Source organism: Primulina huaijiensis, chromosome 3 (genome assembly GCF_012295235.1).
Source record: "Primulina huaijiensis isolate GDHJ02 chromosome 3, ASM1229523v2, whole genome shotgun sequence".
NCBI lineage: Eukaryota > Viridiplantae > Streptophyta > Magnoliopsida > Lamiales > Gesneriaceae > Primulina > Primulina huaijiensis.
The window spans coordinates 27,582,009-27,602,222 of NC_133308.1; the positions used below are offsets into that span (position 1 = coordinate 27,582,009).

Consider the following 20,214-nt stretch of genomic DNA (forward strand, 5'->3'; position numbering starts at 1 on the left):
AAGAATCGATGGCTTAGAGGTGTGGGGTCAAACTACCGTTTAATATATAAAATTTAAATTAAAACTTTTTTTAGAAAAAAAATTTATGTTACACACACTCACTGGTTAATTTTATGATACCAATATTTCATTTGAGTCATCCATAAAAAAATATTATTTTTTTGTCAAAAATATTATTTTTTATTGTAAATATGCTCGTGATTGACTTATGTCAAGAGTAAAAATCCGTGAAACAATATCAAATGAGACCTACTAAAAAATTGTGACTTGACTGACTTTCTTACTACTCACTAAGGAATATAGATAAATGCAATCAAAATTATTTGATCCTTTATTTAACAAGCTCGGGGTCATGCTAAAGCGAACGACGCTGAAGGCAATGATTTTCGTTAACAATTATTTTGTATCCGTTTTCATAGTACGAAACACGTTAACTCAAGTAATAATAGGAGGTAGATATGTATCTCCCACAAACCAATATGTGATACGGGGTAATTATGAATTTAAAACTGGGCAATTGTAATTTCTTAGCAATGGAAATTGAGTCAAACCGATATTTTTTAGGAAAAAATTTTTATAAGTATGTGTTTTGTTGCGATTTGGTTCCTTTATGTCGTTAAATTTTAATTCTAGTTCATTATTTTTTTGTATGACAGTTTTAGTAAATTTTTTGACGTGAAGCTTAAGTAGCACCGATACAATACTGATGTGTTGCTGACCTGTTGTGTCACATCAGTATTGGCGATTAAAAATGATTAAAATTGTCGAAAATTGAAATACATAATTGAAACTGTAATTTGATAACATAGATGACAGAAATATTAAAGTAACAAACATATACAATATTCTTTCTNAAATTACTTTTATTGAAAGTTTTAAACTTGAGGGATCGTCTAGTTGTAGTACCATGACCCATTTTCACAGGGGAAACAAAGGTGAACATAAAGTTCCTATATTGGCAAGTGGTGAGAACATGCGCATTACGACATTTCCCCCCCAACAAATGTACAATGGAATAAAATGGTGACACATGTAGAAAAGTTGTAATTATTTTTTTGGTCCCTCATTTATTTGGAGGAGCCGTACTAAGGGATGGGATAACCATTCAGGGGATAGGATCGAGTTGATTGGGGTTCGATTAATGAGTTGACATCACTAATTATCTTAATTATTTTGGCTTTGATCATAAATTTTTTTTTAATATGAATTGAAATGCGAAAAAAATTATGTGACAATGTTAAGGATGGGATAGGAAATCCCAAGTGACTGGGGAAAATGGTTATTTCTATTTCAAGGTAGCTGCATGTAATCTTGAGCAGAAGGAAAAGATCGAGGATTAATTAGGGTTTACAAATAGGGTATCCATATTTGGATTTGCCCCGAAGGTGGTGTGCACCAATGGATAAGGTTACAATCCAGGGAGAGGTTAAGGTTAATATAGGGAATAACTTGCTTTTTCACACACCAAGTAAAAATAGCATGAAAATGGTTATTTTGGGAAAATTTTGATATGTTTTAGAAGTTTTTTTAAAAATAAAACAATTTTATATTTGGGTCCATCTTAATGTAATTATACTGTATATGTAGCAAGTAAATCGTCAACGAAAAGAGGTACCTTCGGAAATATACACACACACATCTATAACATTAAAAGCTTGGCGATGATAGGATGAAATCCTCTATCATAAAATATGATACAAAGTGTGCTACACTTTATTAAATTTTCCTGTGAGACGTTATCAGGATTTATTTACGTGAGACGGATCAATATGATCTATATATAGAGTGAAAAATAATATTTTTGGCATAAAATTGATATTTTTTTATAGATCATATCGAGTAATAGATCCGTATGTGCCGAAAATTTGACCTACAGACGGTCTATTGTGTAGATATAAAGTATCCATTTGTCGAAATCTAATTGGTTTATCATAAGATGTGCATTATGTAGCATAAGATTTCATCTGGACGATAATCTTTTTACCACATACAGACTATGGAAAAATAATTCATTGTTAAATTTACTCAGTTCACTCAATTTCTAGTTATAATACATGAGTTGGATTTGTTAGAATATTTTTTTGACTAATCATTCGAATAAACTAATTATCGATCACTTGTTGAGATACAATAATTGTCTTTGTTAGAATAACGATGGACATGTGACGCTTGAGTTGGTGTACAATTCAAAATATTAGAATTGTATTGTTACCAATATCTATAACTTTTGTAAATTAGAAAGTGATCGATCCTATATCACTTACTTTATAATGATACGAAATTTAGTTCTTAACCGCTTTTTCCGTATTAATTGTCGAACCCTATTTAATCTTTTACTATATATAATATAACACTTTATACCAACTACATAGAGTTATGGTGTAATTTTGGATTTGCTCAAAACATCATTTATGTTATCAACTAAATCCATAGTTTTACTATATTATAATAGAATTTTTCTTTATATTTTATTTTTTATCTTATCATATCGATTTCAAAAATTAATATATTTTATTTTAAAATTTTAAAAAATTACTTAATTCGTTGTTATTTTTCGTAAGACGCAACGTATGTGCCACGATGAACATGCATGTTCTAACCATGTTATCGAAGTTCTTGAGCTTGGTGATTCTCGTGAGTTGGGAAATTCAATAATTAATTAGTTACTTTATCCATTCTTTTTAGAAAGATTAGTTATTTGTTTAAAGCAAATAAATAAGGGACTGATGAGAACGATGCCTCATGCTACGGGGAGGATTCTTCGATGTGCATAATTTAATAATTATTATGATAAATAATTAATCGGAATTTAATTAATTCATTAACGACTAATTGGGGTCATGTTTATTCCGACAAATAATGCTCATGTTTCCGATCTTCCAACTCTGCCCGTTGATACTAATTACACCCAAAGTATAGAGATTATCGATGTTTTTTTCTCGATCGTTTTGTTGAATTTAAATTTTATTATGGAAATTACAATCAAACATATAGATGTCCAACTTCTATAGCATGATACAGAATCGATGAGCAAATTCAGCATGGATATTTTTTTTTTTTACTTACTGGGATTTAATTGACGAAATTTATTTGAAAATTCAGTTTCCTACTCGATTTCTTAGTTAAGTTTTTTTGGGAAAATTACTTTTTTTTATTATGAAATTTGCACGTTTTTTAAATTTTGATCATTAAGCCTGTCTATATATATATATATATCATGTAAAAGAAAAAAATTTTAAGTGTTGTGAAGTAGTAAAATCGTGTAAAAGAGAAAAATTTTAAGTGTTATAAAGTGGTTAGAAAAAGTTTACGTGTTGTGTGAAAGTGATAAAATTATGTAAGATAAAAAAATTTTAAGTGTTGTGTGAAGTGATAAAATGGTGTAAGAGAGAAAAATTTTAAGTGTTATGAAGTGGTGAAAAAAATTTTAAGTGTTGTGTGAAGTGGTGAAATTGTGCAAAAGAGAAAAATTTTAAGTGTTGTTGAGGAAAATGGAACGAAAATGGAGATATTTATAGACAGTTTGCGACGGGTTTTGATAGCGACGGTAAATGATAAACCGTCGCATATTTTTATTTGGCAACGGTTTGGATTTAAACCGTCGCTAAAATTAGCGACGGTTTCAAAACAATGTCGCTAAAATTAGCGACAGTTAATTCAAAACCGTCGCTAATTTAAACGTAGCGACGGTTTCGACTAACCTGTCGCTAAATTAGCGACGGTGTTTGAAATAACCGTCGCTAAATATTGCAACATTTTCCAAAATCGTTGTTGTTTGTCAAAAAACCACGCTAAAATTAGCGACGATTATTTTAAAACCGTCGCGAATTTAAACGTAGCGACGGTTTTTGAATTAACTGTCGTTAAATATTGCAACGTTTTCCAAAATCGTTGTTTTTTGTCAAAAAAATCACGCTAAAATTAGCGACGGTTATTTTAAAACCGTCGCGAATTTAAACGTAGCGACGGTTTTTACAAACCGTCGCTACAATTAGCGACGGTTTTTGAAATAACCGTCGCTGAATATTGCAACGTTTTCCAAAACCGTTGTCGTTTGTCAAAAATACCACGCTAATCGACAACGGTTTCTTCGAACCGTTGTCCATTGTCCAAAAAAACACGCTAATCGACAACAGTTCATAGAACCGTTGTCGTTGACCCAAAAAAACGCTCAAAGACGACGGTTCTGTAGAACTGTTGTCTTTGATCCCAAAAACCGTTGTCTTTGACTTTGCCCCCCGAAAGACAACGGTTTTCGATAAAACCGTTTTTAAAAAACATACGACAACGGTTTTTGTGAAAAACCATTGTCGTATGTACGTTGTTGTATGCAGAATTTCTTGTAGTGAGTTTAAGGATATTTCAAATTTCATTTGCTACTTGCTCGAGCATATTTTAGATCATTGACAAAAATGGTTTATTCTGAATAATGTCATTCAAAAAACGGTCTTATCTCGGATTTCTAGTGATATGATGCAGATTTTTGTGCAACACCGACTCAGATATTCATGTTATATTCATAGGTGAAAATCTGACTGTCAGCCTCTCAATTAATGATTATTATTTGTCATTATCTGACATGATTTCGAGTTTAATGCTTCAGTTGTGGGTTTGGATTAGAATCATGAGTTGACTGTTAACATGATATGATGGATTTCTGGAAATGGTCAGCTGTTGAAAATATAAATTGCTACTGAATTTATGATATTGCTAAATTTTGCCCGTTGAAAAATGATCGACACTTGAATTTACTAGCTAAATGCTAAAATTGTTAGTTATGCTGAAAGTTCAGGTTCTCGCATTAATTCTATCTCAACTTATCCATCATCAATCTTCCTCAAGAGATGAAATCATCCAACACCAGAGATAGTTATATCATATTCAAATTTCATTCTATATCGTTAAAATATGCTTACGACATTGTATCCCTTTTCACTAAAATATAAATCCGATAAAATAAACTAACAACAAAGAATCGTCAACACTCAAAATATCGTAATTTTCAGTTCCGAGAGGAATTTGTTATTATGTTGGATTTCAAACCAAATATCTCTTCTCAAACTTATAATATCAGTATCAGATGAGATATATAAACCACCATTTTCATAAAAAAAAAATGCTCTAATTTATAAATCTCATAACTCAAAATATCTGTTATTATTTTAAATACCAAATTTTCCATGCCCGAACAATTGTTTTTAAGTAGGACCTGAGTCATGGCGCGGCTAACATATTAATTTTGCTCATATTGACCAAATGTATAAAGCTGCATAGATAGGGATGTGTGTTCTCTAGATTCCTGACCCATTCATTAATTTCGCCAAAGTTTAAAAGGAACACAATCAATGAACAAGAAAGAATTGTCACCAATCGCATTTCAATTTCTTCATGGTCAATTTTGTTTGTATGTGTGTGTCACCTCCACGAGTGTAACTAATTGGATCCAGTGATTTATCTTCATTTATATTTATATATATATATCACACGACAGAAAGTAGCCGGAGCTCCGATAATTACACCACAAGGAAAAGAAAACGTACTAGCATCGAAAGGTGTCAGCGTCCGAATCAACACCATCAAATGTCTTGGTCGATCTGATTTAAATTGGATTCAAAAACGTTGCAACCCAACCCAACCCAAGGTGGGTTGTGGGCTAGTGAATTGGCTCGCATACGAACCTATCCAATAAAATTAATTAAAAAAATCTATATAATTAATTGAATTTTATTGATTAATGAATAAAAATTAATAGAAAAATCTTTAAAAAATTCTTAATTCTTAATTTCATAGCAAAAAAATTCACAACTTCTTCTCAGCCCACAGGCCAATCCAAGCTCTCTGTTGATAGGCCAGACTATGCCCCCTACCAATGAGGGCTAGCTCGCTTTTAAATGGGTTGGGAAAACTTCATACCAACCTACTAAAATTGGTTGACGGGTTTGACCAACAAGACGGACGGAATTCATATTGATGATTCTAAATATGTTATTAGAATTGAGTTTCAGTCTCGTTTTTTATTTAAAAAAAAAATCTATTTTGGTAATTTATTTTGTAATTTTAGTTGAAATTCTTACGTTTCTCTGGACATGGCAACATTTCGTGAAAAAATGATTAAAATTTTATAAAGACAAAAATAATGGACTATACTAAAAATTTGATAAAATAGATTACCAAAATTACAAAATACAAACATAAATGAACAAATTTACAATATGGTTGATATTTACTCGCCAATAATTTATAATCACACTTCAATTTTAACATTTAATGTGTTTTCTTATAAAATTACCCCACTACTTAATTATTATAATTTTTTTCAAGGCCAATATACCCTTCGTACATGTGTTTATAGTTGAGGAGAGGCAAAAATCATTTAAACATTTTCCCATAATTTTTAAATACTTATGTTAGAAAATGATAATATCCCCCAATTTGCCAAAATATTGTATTTTGTAAGATTTGAATAGTATATATTATTATCATCAATCATATTTTTTCGTAAAACGATAAATGTTCGATCATACAAATGATATATAATGACCAAAACTATATATTTGATTATTGTGTGCAATTGTTTGGAAATGTGATAATAGGATACTTATAAAACTAATCATATGTAAGTAAGTATATAAGCTTAAAAGGTGAGAAATCTTTCAACAACTAAAGTGCCACACTTTATAGAGAATTTAATTAATCCCCTTTAATTAGCGTTCAAAAATTATAATACGTGGACGATTTACGAGGTAATATGTGGCGTTCCAAGTTCCTTCATTTAATATTATCTTATTATTATTCTATAAATACATTTTATAAACAAAGTCTTCAATTTTCACGAGAAATCGAGTGGATGTTATTGGTTATGCATGAAAACATTTTAATATTTGCAATTTTTGTTATGTGAGTATGTATCTTTTCAATTTTGTCAAATTGAATCTACTCTTTATCTTTCCAATTTTGTCACTTTTAATTCATTTTTTAAATCAGGATGATGTGACACAACTTATTTTAGCGTGATACTTAATATTAGTGTCATGTCGGAATAACATCAGTGTCACAACAGGAAAATGATTAAAATTATTTTTAAAAAAAAAGAAAGATAAAAGATTACGAATGGAATTTGATAACATAGAAAATCAAAATCTTAAATAATCTAATGAATAAGATAAAAAAATTATAATTTCCCTAAATTTAAAAATATTTTATGCTTTAATCGTGTCGAAATATATTTTAGATTCATGTAACACAAAATTATTTTAAAATTTACATATGATTTTTTAAAGAAAATAATTGAGTTTTATGTTCTCCAAATCAAGTTCACGCGATGGTCGTCGGTCCAATATTGTAGGGTTAGTAGTCTTGCTTCCTTTGGTTTTGCTCGAAGGACACTGTTCAACTTCAAGGAATTGTGTCCCTTGTTTTTTATTCTTTATGAATATATCGACTTGGTTAGTTGATAATGAAATGTTATTTTCATAAATAAAATAAAATTCACATAGGAAAGATTTGGATTGATTTCTTTTTCATTCATATTTTAAATCTAATTTACTCTTTGGATATTTTTGAATTTATTATGTATTCAAATCTCGTCATTTATCGTGAGTTTCTTCTCATTCAACTCCTCGTAAATAAAAAACCACTTGGATAAAAAAGAAATAACTTGTCGAATGGTAAAATTTCTCTTTTCCAAGGAGAAGAAAACCCAGAATATTTACTTGATGAATGATTTATTCAAAATATTCAATAATTTGATTTAGTCCGTGTTTACTTTGTTGAAACAAGGGTCTTCTTTTTTCTTTTCTTTTTTTCCTAAAAAATTTGTTAGTCAATCGAAATCTGTCATTTCATCCAATGTAATCATGTGATATATATAATTATTAAAACTTGATATTTCGATCAGTCTTTTCTATCGATGACAACATCAAAACCTATCGGCAAAGTTGAATTTGTCGAGGTCGACCTAATAAATATAGCTTAATAAAATGTTGTGTTTGTATGAAAAATTTAAGATCGATAGCAGCGATTATCAATGTTAAAATTTTCCTATTTATCGTTATTAATTAAATACTTGAGTATATGGTTTAAGACATAACAATAAGAATTAATATTAGGTATACAAAAGAATTAATATTAGGTAATACAAAATATTAATGGAACAAAGTTCAAAACTAATTTTAATATTTTTAAGTAATGTTTGGGCCTTTTATTTCGATTAGACATTAGAATAGCAAAAATGATCTACTCAACATTGAGTTGGCTCATGTTTTCTTTATTTAATATCGATAGAACACACAATCGCTATCGTATGGTTTATACTGAATAAACCCTCAAAGTTGAAGTATTAGCCTGCAAACCAGGTAAACCGCACTACGAAAATAATGTACGATAAGCTCGTCCGAGAAAATGTTTGTAGCAGGGAAGCGAACCCAATATCATCGAGCAAACGCTCACTTACATAAAAAACTTAGACATTCCATGAAAGGCATTTTTAACCGAGAGGCCAAATCGCTTTTAACCTAAACAAGGTGAAATTCCATCGCATCTAATATATATTTGTTTCATATAAATTATTATACAACAAAAAGTTAATGATGATTATGATATTTGAATTTAGAATCTATTTGGATTGATCACAATAATATTTTAAAATCAATTTACATCACATAGATTATTGGGCTTTGGAAATGAATATAAATTGGGTTAAGTTGATCTTATTTGGGACCAATTATAATTTTAGTTTGGCCTTGATTCGCTTGTAATGCATGAAAGCCTGGTTTAAAAGAAAACAAAGGATGTCCAAGTTGCCCAATGATCGAACTTTATAAGGGCATTTTTTAAGAAAATTAACCGACCCAAATACCATATATATCAATATTTCATTATCAAATATATATACTTCTTTTTATTTTTATTTTAAAGACATATCCACATTTAAAATTGAATATATTTTTATGTGAGATGGTCTTATAAACTTATATCTGTGAAAAAAGTCGGCGCAGTCCAAACTTGAATAAATTTTTTTTTTTTTTTATGAGTCGACTCGTTTTGGAGATCCGTTTATGAACATTGACACATGAGAATGTTTTATAAGAGTTTTTATTTTTAAAATTTTATATTTATTATCTTATTTAATCATAATACCTTCAGTTTCTTCCCAGTCTATATTTAAAATATAATATAATATTGGATAACTAAGGGTGTTTGACTTGTTTTAAATAGCTTTTAAATTGTTTTTATAAGTTGTTATTTTGTATGATCTTATTTAAAAAATAAAGAAAAAATATTTAAATAAAATAAGATAATAAAGATTTAAAATATTGATAAATATGACTAAAAAAATGCAATTGACAAGTTTTAATACATTTTGGAATTCGCATGATTAATTTTTTTCATTTCGTGTAATTGAACTTAAGAGGGTATATTTGAGATTAAATAATATTTGAGGAGATATTGTATTATATTATAGTTTTATCAAAGATAAAAAAATATGGTCTTAAATCATAAGAAGTAAAAATATTTTCAGTTGAGGAGGAGAAAATCGCATTTTAGATACGTATAAATCGCATTTTGAATGTCTCCAGTCTCGAAATAGTAGAAAGTTTCCACAGGAGGCGATACCAGAGCGAACAAGTATGGCGGAAGAAACAATGCTCTCTCTTAGGTCTTTAATGGCCGCTCACTCTCCGCCGCTCGACGCTTTAGTCGTTCCTTCTGAAGATTATCACCAGGTTTTTTTGTCTGTCGATCGTTTATGCATCAATTCAAGTACATCAATTACTGTTATCTATGTTCATCTTCATGTGTTAGACTTATTTACTGTTTTTGTTGCTGTTTCCATTTATTTTTCTGCTTGTAGAGTTTATTTTTTTGTTTTTTTTTTAATTTTTAATTTTCATGATCGATCGGTGATTCACTTGGCAGAGCGAGTATGTGTCTGAGCGGGACAAACGAAGGGCATTCGTGTCTGAATTCACCGGAAGCGCTGGTTTGTGTGTTTTTTTTATTCATTTCACATGCGTGATTCGGTTTTTCTTTACATGCGTGAGAGATAAATGTGTTATCTTGCTGCTAACTTTCATGATTTTGTCGCCGTTTTGTTTTGATTAGTTTATTCCTTTGCTGCATTGTCATTTCATTAGTTGTTAGATGCAGTATACCATTCCGTACGTGGATAATTTTCAATCAATCAGATCATGTAAAATAACTTTTCAAAATTTGCAAATTGAAGTAAAATTTTGCGTACTTCACCTAGTTTTACAATTAAAGTCTAAAGAGGGTGAAAGTTGAACGATGATTACTTTATAGGAACTTGTGCTCTGCTGCGCCCATCTACTTGAATCGAATGTAATGTATTTTGTCAAATCTCAATATGTCGTAGGTTTAGCACTTATAACAGCAAGTGAGGCACTACTTTGGACAGATGGGCGGTACTTTTTGCAGGCGGAGCAACAACTAAGTTGTCAGTGGAAGCTAATGCGTATGGGAGAAGACCCAACTGTTGACATCTGGATGGCTGATGTCAGTTTTCTTTACCTTTTCTACTCATATTACTAATCATCAGCAGTCAAAATATATATTTAATGATTAAAGAAGCAATCCCCAATCCATCTATAAATTTTAATGTGTTAACTTACTCAGGCATGAGAACTACTGACAAGGACTGAATTGAGATCATATACATATTTTCATCTTCTATCTATCACTAATGGCGTGTAACACCATAATGTAGTAAAGGTTCAGAATGAATTTGGTTTGATTTTAATGACTAAAAAGAAGATTCAAGATAAAACACTTACTTATTTATGCGCTTCCAAATTCCACTATGGAAATATCAATCCCTTCAGGCATGGGTTACTTTCATATTCTCAATCCCATCTCACAAGTCTGTAAAGCATTATTGTAACCTTTTAGCTTTATTTGACTCCTCGTGTTTACATAAGTCACTTCTTTTTATATTTTATTTGATGCTGAATTTAAGAATTTAATAAAATTTTCTTTTATCTGAACTAGACTTCCGTATTTTTGTCATTAATTTGTGAAATGATGTACAGTTCTGAAGCTACTTTGGGTGGTAAGTTGAGCTTAACTGTGGTTAACCTTGTTTTGAATTTGTTTTCCATGTTCCTTGTCTGTGTTGATTGAAATTCTTGATCTGCTAGAATCTACCGAAAGATGCAGCTATTGGTGTTGATCCTTGGTGTGTCTCAGTCGATACAGCACAGAAATGGGAGCGTGCTTTTGCTAAGAAACAACAGAAGCTGATTCAAACAACAACAAACTTGGTAGATAAAGTTTGGACTAGTAGGCCACCTCCTGAAAGAAATCCTGTTGTTGTGCATCCACTTGAATTTACTGGTTGTTCTGTTGAAGATAAATTAAAGGATTTGAGAGAAAAGTTTGTGTCTGAAAGAGCTCGTGCAATAATACTCACGGCATTAGACGAGGCAAGTCTATGATATCACACTATATCATCACTCAGTTATTCCTTTGTTTATTCTAAATTCCAGAGATTTCTATTTTGTCTTAATTTTGATGATCACTATGTCAGGTGGCTTGGTTATACAACATTCGTGGTGCTGATGTTTCCTACTGTCCAGTTGTTCATGCATATGCTATTGTAACTTTGGCTTCAGCTTTCTTTTATGTGGACCGGGAAAAGTTGTCTGCTGAGGTTAAAACGTGCTGCATAATCATTTATTTACTTGTTGATTTGTTGGTCTCAAATACTTCAAATTTACAGGTAATCTCATGCATGGAGAAAAATGGCATTGAGGTTCGGGATTACGGTGCAGTAAGCTCTGATGTTGTCTTACTTGCGTCTGATGAACTTACTTCCACCTGTTCAAACAAAGTAACTGAACATGAAAATTCAAATAACCTGGACAATGAGAAAGACAACTCTGGGATGATAGTGCATTATAATTCTGCAGAAGAGAGTGCCGAAGACCTCATATGGGTCGATCCTGGTGCATGCTGCTTTGCATTGTATTCAAAACTAAACATGGACAAGGTTTTCCTGCAGTCATCACCTTTAGCTCTTGCGAAAGCCTTGAAGGTATTACTTCTCTATAACACACCTCTTCTGTGATTGTCGTCCCTGAAGTAATATGACTGTTTGGAACCATATCTAATGTTCTTGAAGTGGTAATGGTATCTAGGGCATGTATCGAGTCCAGTGGATCTATTAGAGACTTATATTCCACCCCCTACTACTTGTTTTGCATTGTTGTTCTAGTATCACCGGGAAGTACATTTGTTAATTTTATTTTGCCATGGGTTGAAATTTCTAAGTGGACGACTTGTTGATTCGCATATTACTCTTGTACTTTTGATAATTTCCATCAGTGTTAATTACTTGACTTGGAGACATCAAATCGTATTAGTGAATGATTCATTCTCTTATCTAGTTGGAGATCTGAAAATATTATCCGGTTTGCCAATCACGAGAACATGAAAAGTTAAGTTATGGACGATAGCATGTTAAGTATGTTGAAATAAGGAACAAGCATTTTCTCTCGTCCTCATTGTAGTTGCAACGTAGCACTACAGCCAGAGAAAGGTGTGGCGATCCAGGAAATCTAATGAATAAACATTTTTATTTGAGATAGATACTCAATTAAGAATTGTGAATGATGTTTCCATGCCCCACAATCATATTTAGAAAGGAGAATGCTTTAATTCCGCAGATTTAATGTGTGTTTCTGATAAATGAATTGATTTTCATGGTGGCTCTAATTTTTTCATCAATACTTCTGTTTTTGACTGGTGATTTTTTTCCCTCCTAATTTATTGGACTTTTTTCCTTCATATGTGATTGAATTTTCTTTGTGAAACGGAAAATTGGGATTTATGTGTACAGAGAAAATATTTAATGAATATTTTTATGCATCTCACGACATTCTGAAAACTATCTGTCTTTTCAATTTTTGAGCTTCAATGTTTTAGTTGTTTGTGGGCATTAATATATGTGAACTGTATCTTGTACACGTACTTTCCCAGAATCCAGTTGAGATTGAAGGATTGAAGAACGCACACATTCGAGATGGTGCCGCTGTTGTGCAATACCTAGCTTGGTTAGACAATAAGGTATGTTCAGAACTATAGTAGGCTGGATATATTAGGTTTTGTTTTGTGTCACAGGATTATGTTTATTGGTAACAACTCTGACGTGGATCTTTATGCTTCAGCTCCATTTTCCTACTCTTTAGATGAAATCAGAATTTTTATAATTACAATTGAATTTGAAATTGAAATCCTGCTTTAACATTGCAAAAGCTTGAGATTTTTGGCTAGTTTTATGTTGGAATCCTCATCCACAAAGCAATATAAATTTTCAAGCGTCAAAATTAGTTTTAGCTTAGGGGAAAATAATAAGTTGGAAACAAAATATCATAGGCATCATCCTAAATTTACACATGCACCTTTTTGGCCTTGTATTGATGCATTGACGTGATCCTAATTTTCTCCCTAAATTTAGCGTCAGTCTCAAAGAGTGCTGTGTGTGTGCGCACAAAGAATTGTTTTTAAAATAGTGAGATTGCACAAAATAATATATGTAGTACCAATGGAAAATTTTTGGACTTTCTAACTTGTTTTCTAGGGCTTGTTCTCTGCTCTTTCCATGACACTGTGTACGTAGAATCTCATGCTTCTATAACATGAAATGTCACTCATGAGAAAGATGTAAGAATTGTTTGTACTGATGCTTTGAAATGACAAAAATGAAATGTTCACAAGAATTGTGCCATATATGATAATTTAAGTATCAGTTCAATTTATTTTAACGCTGAAAGTTTTTTTCTAATCATTTATTGATTTTCCGTCTCAAACCTTTGCGTTATTGTCAGCTGATAATAATTGTGAAACTGGGTAATCTCTCTTTAGATATAATGAGAATTTCATTGGTATGAAGAAGAGCTGGTTAAATGTGATTGCCTCTAAATATAAACAGAACATCTCTTATTGTGATCTGATTGCTTCTTAATCTGACGTCTGTGATCCAGGATGTATGCTTTTTGTTTGAAAGCAAGAATTTTCAAGATTTTTTTTTATTATTAAACGACCTGCTGATAGACTATGTTGATTGCATGTTTCCATGCCCTCAGATGCAGGAGATTTATGGTGCTTCTGGTTACTTTCTGGAAAGTGATATCAATAAGAAACATCAATCGTAAGTTTGTTGTTCCATTCACGAGCATGAACTATTAAGTTAATCTTTCTGTCAAGGTCGGCATCTCTAGTAGAAATAAGCATGTTGTGTGATGATGAAGCTGGACTAAGCTCAAAAGTACTTGCAAGTAATGCATTAATTTTTTCCTGGATGGAGCTTCAACCTTTTCTTCTGTGATAGCCGGTGTCTACCTACCTTTTGTCTAGACCTGAAGTGCACACTTCTCTCTGAAAAGGGTTAAAATTTAGACGAACTTAAATATTGTGCAGACATCCAATTTGATGTTGAATAAGTTCTATATCCAGATGTATATTATTTAATGGAAGCACCTTACGAGATAAATACTTTTGAGCTTTTACAGTAATTCTATGGAAAGAAAAATGTTGTGTCACCACACTAGCTTATTGACTTTAAAGTATCTCATTAATGACAAAGGAATTATTTTTTACTTTTTACAAATTGGATATGTTCTATTATTTGACTGGGAATGCATTACCCATCAACTAGTTCTTACACCAGTGTTTCTATTTGAAATGCTTACAGGAAAACAACAAAGCTGACTGAAGTGTCTGTAAGTGATAAGCTAGAGGAGTTCCGTGCATCTAAAGAGGTATTGTCTTTTGTTTTTGCCTTCTCCTCCCTTTAATTCAATAAAGGATACCAATTTTCTTGTTGGACTATTAAGTAGTTTCATGGGTTTGTGTTTCATTTATCTCCAGCTACAACGGATAAATGCAGGCTGCTCATAGATATTATGTACACAGGACAGTTTAGTGGCAAAGAGGAATAACTAGGAATAACTAAAGTTGTACATGCTGTTAACTTCGGATTTTTCTGTTAATATTTGTGTTTTTTTTATCAACAGCATTTTTGGGGATTGAGTTTTCCAACCATTTCATCTGTTGGTCCAAATGGAGCAATTATACACTATGGTCCAAAGGCAGAAACATGTGCTGAACTTGATCCAAACAGTATGTACTTGTTTGATTCAGGAGCGCAGGTGTGTAAATGAGCTATCTTTTTTTCTTCTGTTTTCATTTTGTCTTATTCTTTTCATAAAACCTTCATCTTTGTTTTTTTCGATTTGATTTCCTTGGTTTAATTTAATGTGGTATCTCTAAAGTATCTAGATGGAACAACTGACATAACTCGAACGGTACATTTTGGAAAACCTACGGCACATGAGAAAGCAAGTTATTCAGCGGTATGTGGTTTTCTTTGTTTCGTTGGTTTATTCTACTTGTGTTTAAAACATGACAGAATTTCAGTTTTGTTTTTATGAAATGCGTAGATGGAATCTCGTGTGCGCACATGTGTATGATGGGTCACCTTTACCTTCTGTTATGATTTCAACAAGTTGGTCAATTTGTCTTTCCTCTTTCCCTTTGACGGGAAAAATCTTGAATCGATCTTCTCTGGCCCTTCTCTATATCCATCAGGGAGAAAATGGAGGGACTGGTAACACAGAGCATTGACTAGATAAACCCATACTTATATTTTTCTGTATACGATCTTGAAATTTCTGGTTTTTTCAATCTATACCTACATGAAGAGTAGCATAGAGGTTTGACTAGAAAAGTAATAACATTTGGGAAATCAATAATAAGTGAGCATGAACAGTATGCTGAAACCTATTTACTTATGCATCTGTCATAGTTTACACGAAGTAATCAACCTGGTATTTTTATCTGGTTATAATTTTGATGTCCTGCAAAGAAAATTTAACCATAAAAATGGCTGTGTTACAAGATCAACAATCGAATTCAGAAATAGGGAATTGTTATTTAGCTCACATGAGTCACATCCCTGTATGATGTGTAACACATAAGGAGTCTGACATGTTGGATACTCCTATAGTTTGAATTTTCTATTTTATGAATATCCATAGAACTCCACATTTTCTACTGGTAAAGAAAAAAGACACGAAAAAAAAGGTTGTAAAGCATCTATGCTACATTTGTTAACCACACATGGACCCTTGAGATTTATTGCAGCCTAAATTTTGCATGGAATGTGATTTCAAAGAATCATAGACACACATGTTTAATCGTTTTTCTTCTTAATTGTGCTCACATTTATGACTCATGGCTGTCCTTTCCAAGAAAGTTCACTTTTCCTGTGTGTCCATTTTTTTGACAATGCATTACCTGTTTTGCTATTTTATGGTTTATCTTTCTTTATTCTTCACTTCAAATTTAAGAATGAGCTTAGTCCATTGTTCAGTCTCCAGAATTCGACTTTTACCTTGCTAAGATTTAATTCTCTTATTTTTCTTTACTTTGAGCTCAAAAACTACAACATTAATTAATGCCACAGTATACTTAAATCCTGTATTGTAGGTTCTCAAGGGCCACATTGGCTTGGGGAATGCTATATTTCCAAACGGAACCACGGGTAAGATTGATATTAAGATTAAAAATCTATTTTTATTGCATGTTTTTTGAAGAGTTTGGGCAGGCTTCAGAAGTTAGGACCAGATTGTTTTCTTGCCAAGTAACCCAAGCATCTGTTGGCTTGACGAAGATATCTAGAAAATTGTTCCATGATATTTCTCGTTTCCAGGTCATGTTCTTGATATTCTAGCACGACTTCCGTTGTGGAAAGATGGGCTTGATTACAGGCATGGAACCGGCCATGGAATTGGGTCATTCCTAAATGTTCATGAAGGTAAATTTAGGTAGTTTTATCATGATTCTTCGGTTTGTTTCCAGTGACATTTTAGAACAGTTTTCGATCAATTATTTTCTTGATATCAACACAGTTGGTAAACACTGCAAGGCTAGACTTTAGTTTTTTTTCAAAATGAAGAGGTATGACTGTTTTCTGATATGGTTAGTTGTTAATTTGGATTAAATGGAACCAGTTTAAGTCTCAGTTACAGCAAGAAGATATATTTTTGTTATTTAGGAAAAAATATCAAGAGTATGAACGCCTTTTCACTTTGGTCATGTAATTTCAAGTATGAATGGTCTACTCAAATTTTTCATTACATTCACAGAGGATAGATAAGTATGCCTGCTGCATGAGACAGATTTTAAGGGTTCCAGGGGGAACCCGTAAAGTTGTTTTTAGTAATTTGTGTTTTTAGGATAGAGTTCTGGCACATCCACTTCTCATTCCATTACAGAAATAGAGAAACATGCAAATTCACATGATAAAATAAGACTTCCACTATTACTTCATATATGTTTGTCCTATTTTGAGGAACTCCATATGAAACAGGTTAATTCATGGTATTTTGTGCATGGAAGTGGATTTTATGGGGCATTGAACATCTACTTTTAGAATGTAAAGAAGCTGGCTCTGATTGGTTTAAATTTTAAACTTAATATCTACTTTTTGTAGGACCTCATCAGATTAGTTTCAGGCCAGCTGCACAGAACGTGCCATTACAGCCTTCGATGACTGTGACAGATGGTGTGTCCATAGTTTCTCTGATCAGTTGATTTTGTCTCTTTATCATGAGCAACTAAACCCAGATTTGGGCCTTCTTTCATTCTTGACTTGAGAATTGATTAATGAAATTGGTTTTACAGAACCTGGTTATTACGAGGATGGGAAATTTGGTGTAAGACTGGAGAATGTGCTGATAGTTAAAGAGGCTGATACAAAGTTCAATTTTGGTGACAAGGGCTACTTACAATTTGAGCATATCACATGGGTAAACATTTCAGCTTTCTAGTGTATGTCTATGTCTCGTGCACGTTGTATATACGATACACCTTGTTCTCGCGGCTTGATTACATTCCAAGATATCAGGTTTTCCTTCTTTGGTGATATAAGAAAGCTTTGTACTTTCAGGCACCATATCAAAGCAAGCTGATAGATGTGAGCCTCCTTGTGCCCGAAGAAATCGAATGGTTGAACAACTACCATTCCAGATGTAGGGAGATTCTGGCACCATATTTGAACACTTCCGAGATTGAATGGCTGAGGAAAGCTACTGAACCTATTGTTGCTTGAGTCAAAGTTGAATATGGTGCCCCCAATGTCGATTGATCTTCTTCTCTTTAACATTGTTTCATTTTGTATTTTATGTGTATAGATAGATGGATGAAAAATGTCTCTTTGTCTACTAAATAAAATTTAAATTATCGTTCATATGTATACAGCGAATATGAGATGAAATACAACTTTAAAAACCGTTCGCTTATTTCCCAAATTCTTGAGAATTTTAGGGGGTTGTATTCGATCTAGGAAATTTAATGACTCTTGTAGATTTTAAAAATCAAGATGTATTATAATAAAAAATTTTTGCATATTCTATAGAAGTTTAGTGATATTTAAAATATATTTTTATAGAGTTTTAAAAAGTAAGTGCTATTAATCACTAACTTTTACAAATTCTATAAAAATTATATGTATTCAAATTTTCAATAAACAATTAATAACTTAGAGGATGTATTGGTTTTAGACTTTTAATGATTTTTATGGAGTTTGAAAATCTAGATGTATTCAAATTAAATTTTTGCATACTCTATAAAATTTAATGGTATTCAATGTAAACTTTTGTGATTGCTCATTTACTAATTTTTTATTTTAATATAGGAAATTTTGAATTCTAAAATTAATTTTGTGCTTTTTAATTTTTAATTTATATAAATTAATGTAATATACAACAATAATAAAAGATGATCTAAAAAATAATATCGCTTAATTTTTAATAATTAAAAAATTTCGCAACAAACACGATAAAAAAATAAAATAAAAATCAAGATTTTAAGTTATATTTATGTAAAAAAAAATTTATGATATAATTTGTTGTTTAAAAATTATATTTTAATTATTTATTTATTTTATAATTTTTAATCTTGAAATTCTACAGGTACAAGATCGTCTCTTTTAAGATTCAGAAGATATTCGTTCAACTTGTCTCAAAGCTACATTCAACGGGTCTCATAATATAGAGTCATCCAACCATTGTACTTGTTCTAGTTGACCAGTCTAAAGTATTCAAATCAGTACACAAAGTTTAAACCTTTTATTTCCAACGACACTACAAATGGTTAGATTTGAAGTTCCCTTAAATGATATTTCAAATCAACTATACATACGACAACATAAAAAGAGTGCAAAAAGATCCTATCAATTCTCGAATAACAGAAAACTATAGCATGACAGCTTTTTGTAAAAAATGAACTTCAAGTTGCAAAAGCAAGATAAATATTAATGAACATTAAATGATAGTTGCAGCAAACCGATAGTGACATGTCCATATTGTTGGGAAACAGTACAAGTTAATTCAAAAGCTATAATAAATAGATGATGAAAAGAAGACTTGAAGTCACGGAAATTCACAAGAACATATATTCAAGTTTACATTATCTGAAAAAAATTCTGAGCACTCTTAATCTTTACAGAATCTTTACTGCTCAACAACTCGCACATCAAAGAAGAATTATTAGAACTTCAAGGGTCATCAAGGGCTTCTGTTAAACCACTTGACTGTTTATGTGTAGAACATTCGAATAGTTGTTCGCTAGTTTGAATATGAAGATTAATTTTTTTTGCTTAATTGGTTTTGTATTGGTTGTTAAATTATGTATCTCAACCGTTTAAGTTAACTAAGAGCTTTGAATTAGCCAGTGGATAAATCCTAAGATTGAAGTAAATTGTTACAAAAACTTATAAAAACAAAATCTTCTAATAAAATCCTTCTTAAGTGAAAAAATGAGTGATACATTTATTTATCTTGCTTAATATTTGAGTATATAAGTCTTCATAAAACCCATAAGACCGTTTGGGTCAAAGAAAAAATCCGTGATTGGGTCTACAATTAATTAAAATATTAGACTCCAATTATAAAATTCAATTTAAAAAATCATTTCATCGAAAATATTTATGATTTTAATAATATGATTACTAAAAAAACAGTTGTTAACTGAAAACTACGTAATATAATATATTTATTTCAATTATTATTTGAGAATAATCTGGGTCAATTATTTATAGGGAAATTATAATTCACTAAGTTGTAGAAACTAGAAAGTAAGAAAAAAAAGTAAATATTGGGAAATGTTTAGCAATCGAGACTTTTGAGATGGGCT

General features: G+C 31.3%; 1 protein-coding gene across 2 annotated transcripts; it reads left to right on the forward strand.

The window, feature by feature from the left end:
• Nucleotides 1–9,551: 9,551 nt before the first annotated feature.
• Nucleotides 9,552–18,219, forward strand: LOC140974293 (aminopeptidase P1-like). Of its 2 annotated transcripts, XM_073437667.1 has the most exons (16): nt 9,555–9,725; nt 9,919–9,982; nt 10,376–10,515; nt 11,157–11,441; nt 11,546–11,668; nt 11,738–12,052; nt 12,997–13,083; nt 14,103–14,167; nt 14,711–14,777; nt 15,033–15,167; nt 15,291–15,371; nt 16,507–16,561; nt 16,730–16,834; nt 17,513–17,584; nt 17,704–17,828; nt 17,969–18,219. In XM_073437667.1, exons 1-16 carry the CDS (start codon nt 9,630–9,632, stop codon nt 18,128–18,130), a joined length of 1,977 nt encoding a protein of 658 aa, XP_073293768.1. In that variant the 5' UTR covers nt 9,555–9,629; the 3' UTR covers nt 18,131–18,219. The 2 variants fall into 2 exon arrangements, with proteins under 2 accessions (XP_073293769.1, XP_073293768.1); XM_073437668.1 differs by lacking the exons at nt 17,704–17,828; nt 17,969–18,219 and having other exon boundaries at nt 9,552–9,725; nt 16,929–17,584.
• The last annotated feature ends 1,995 nt before the right edge of the window (nt 18,220–20,214 follow it).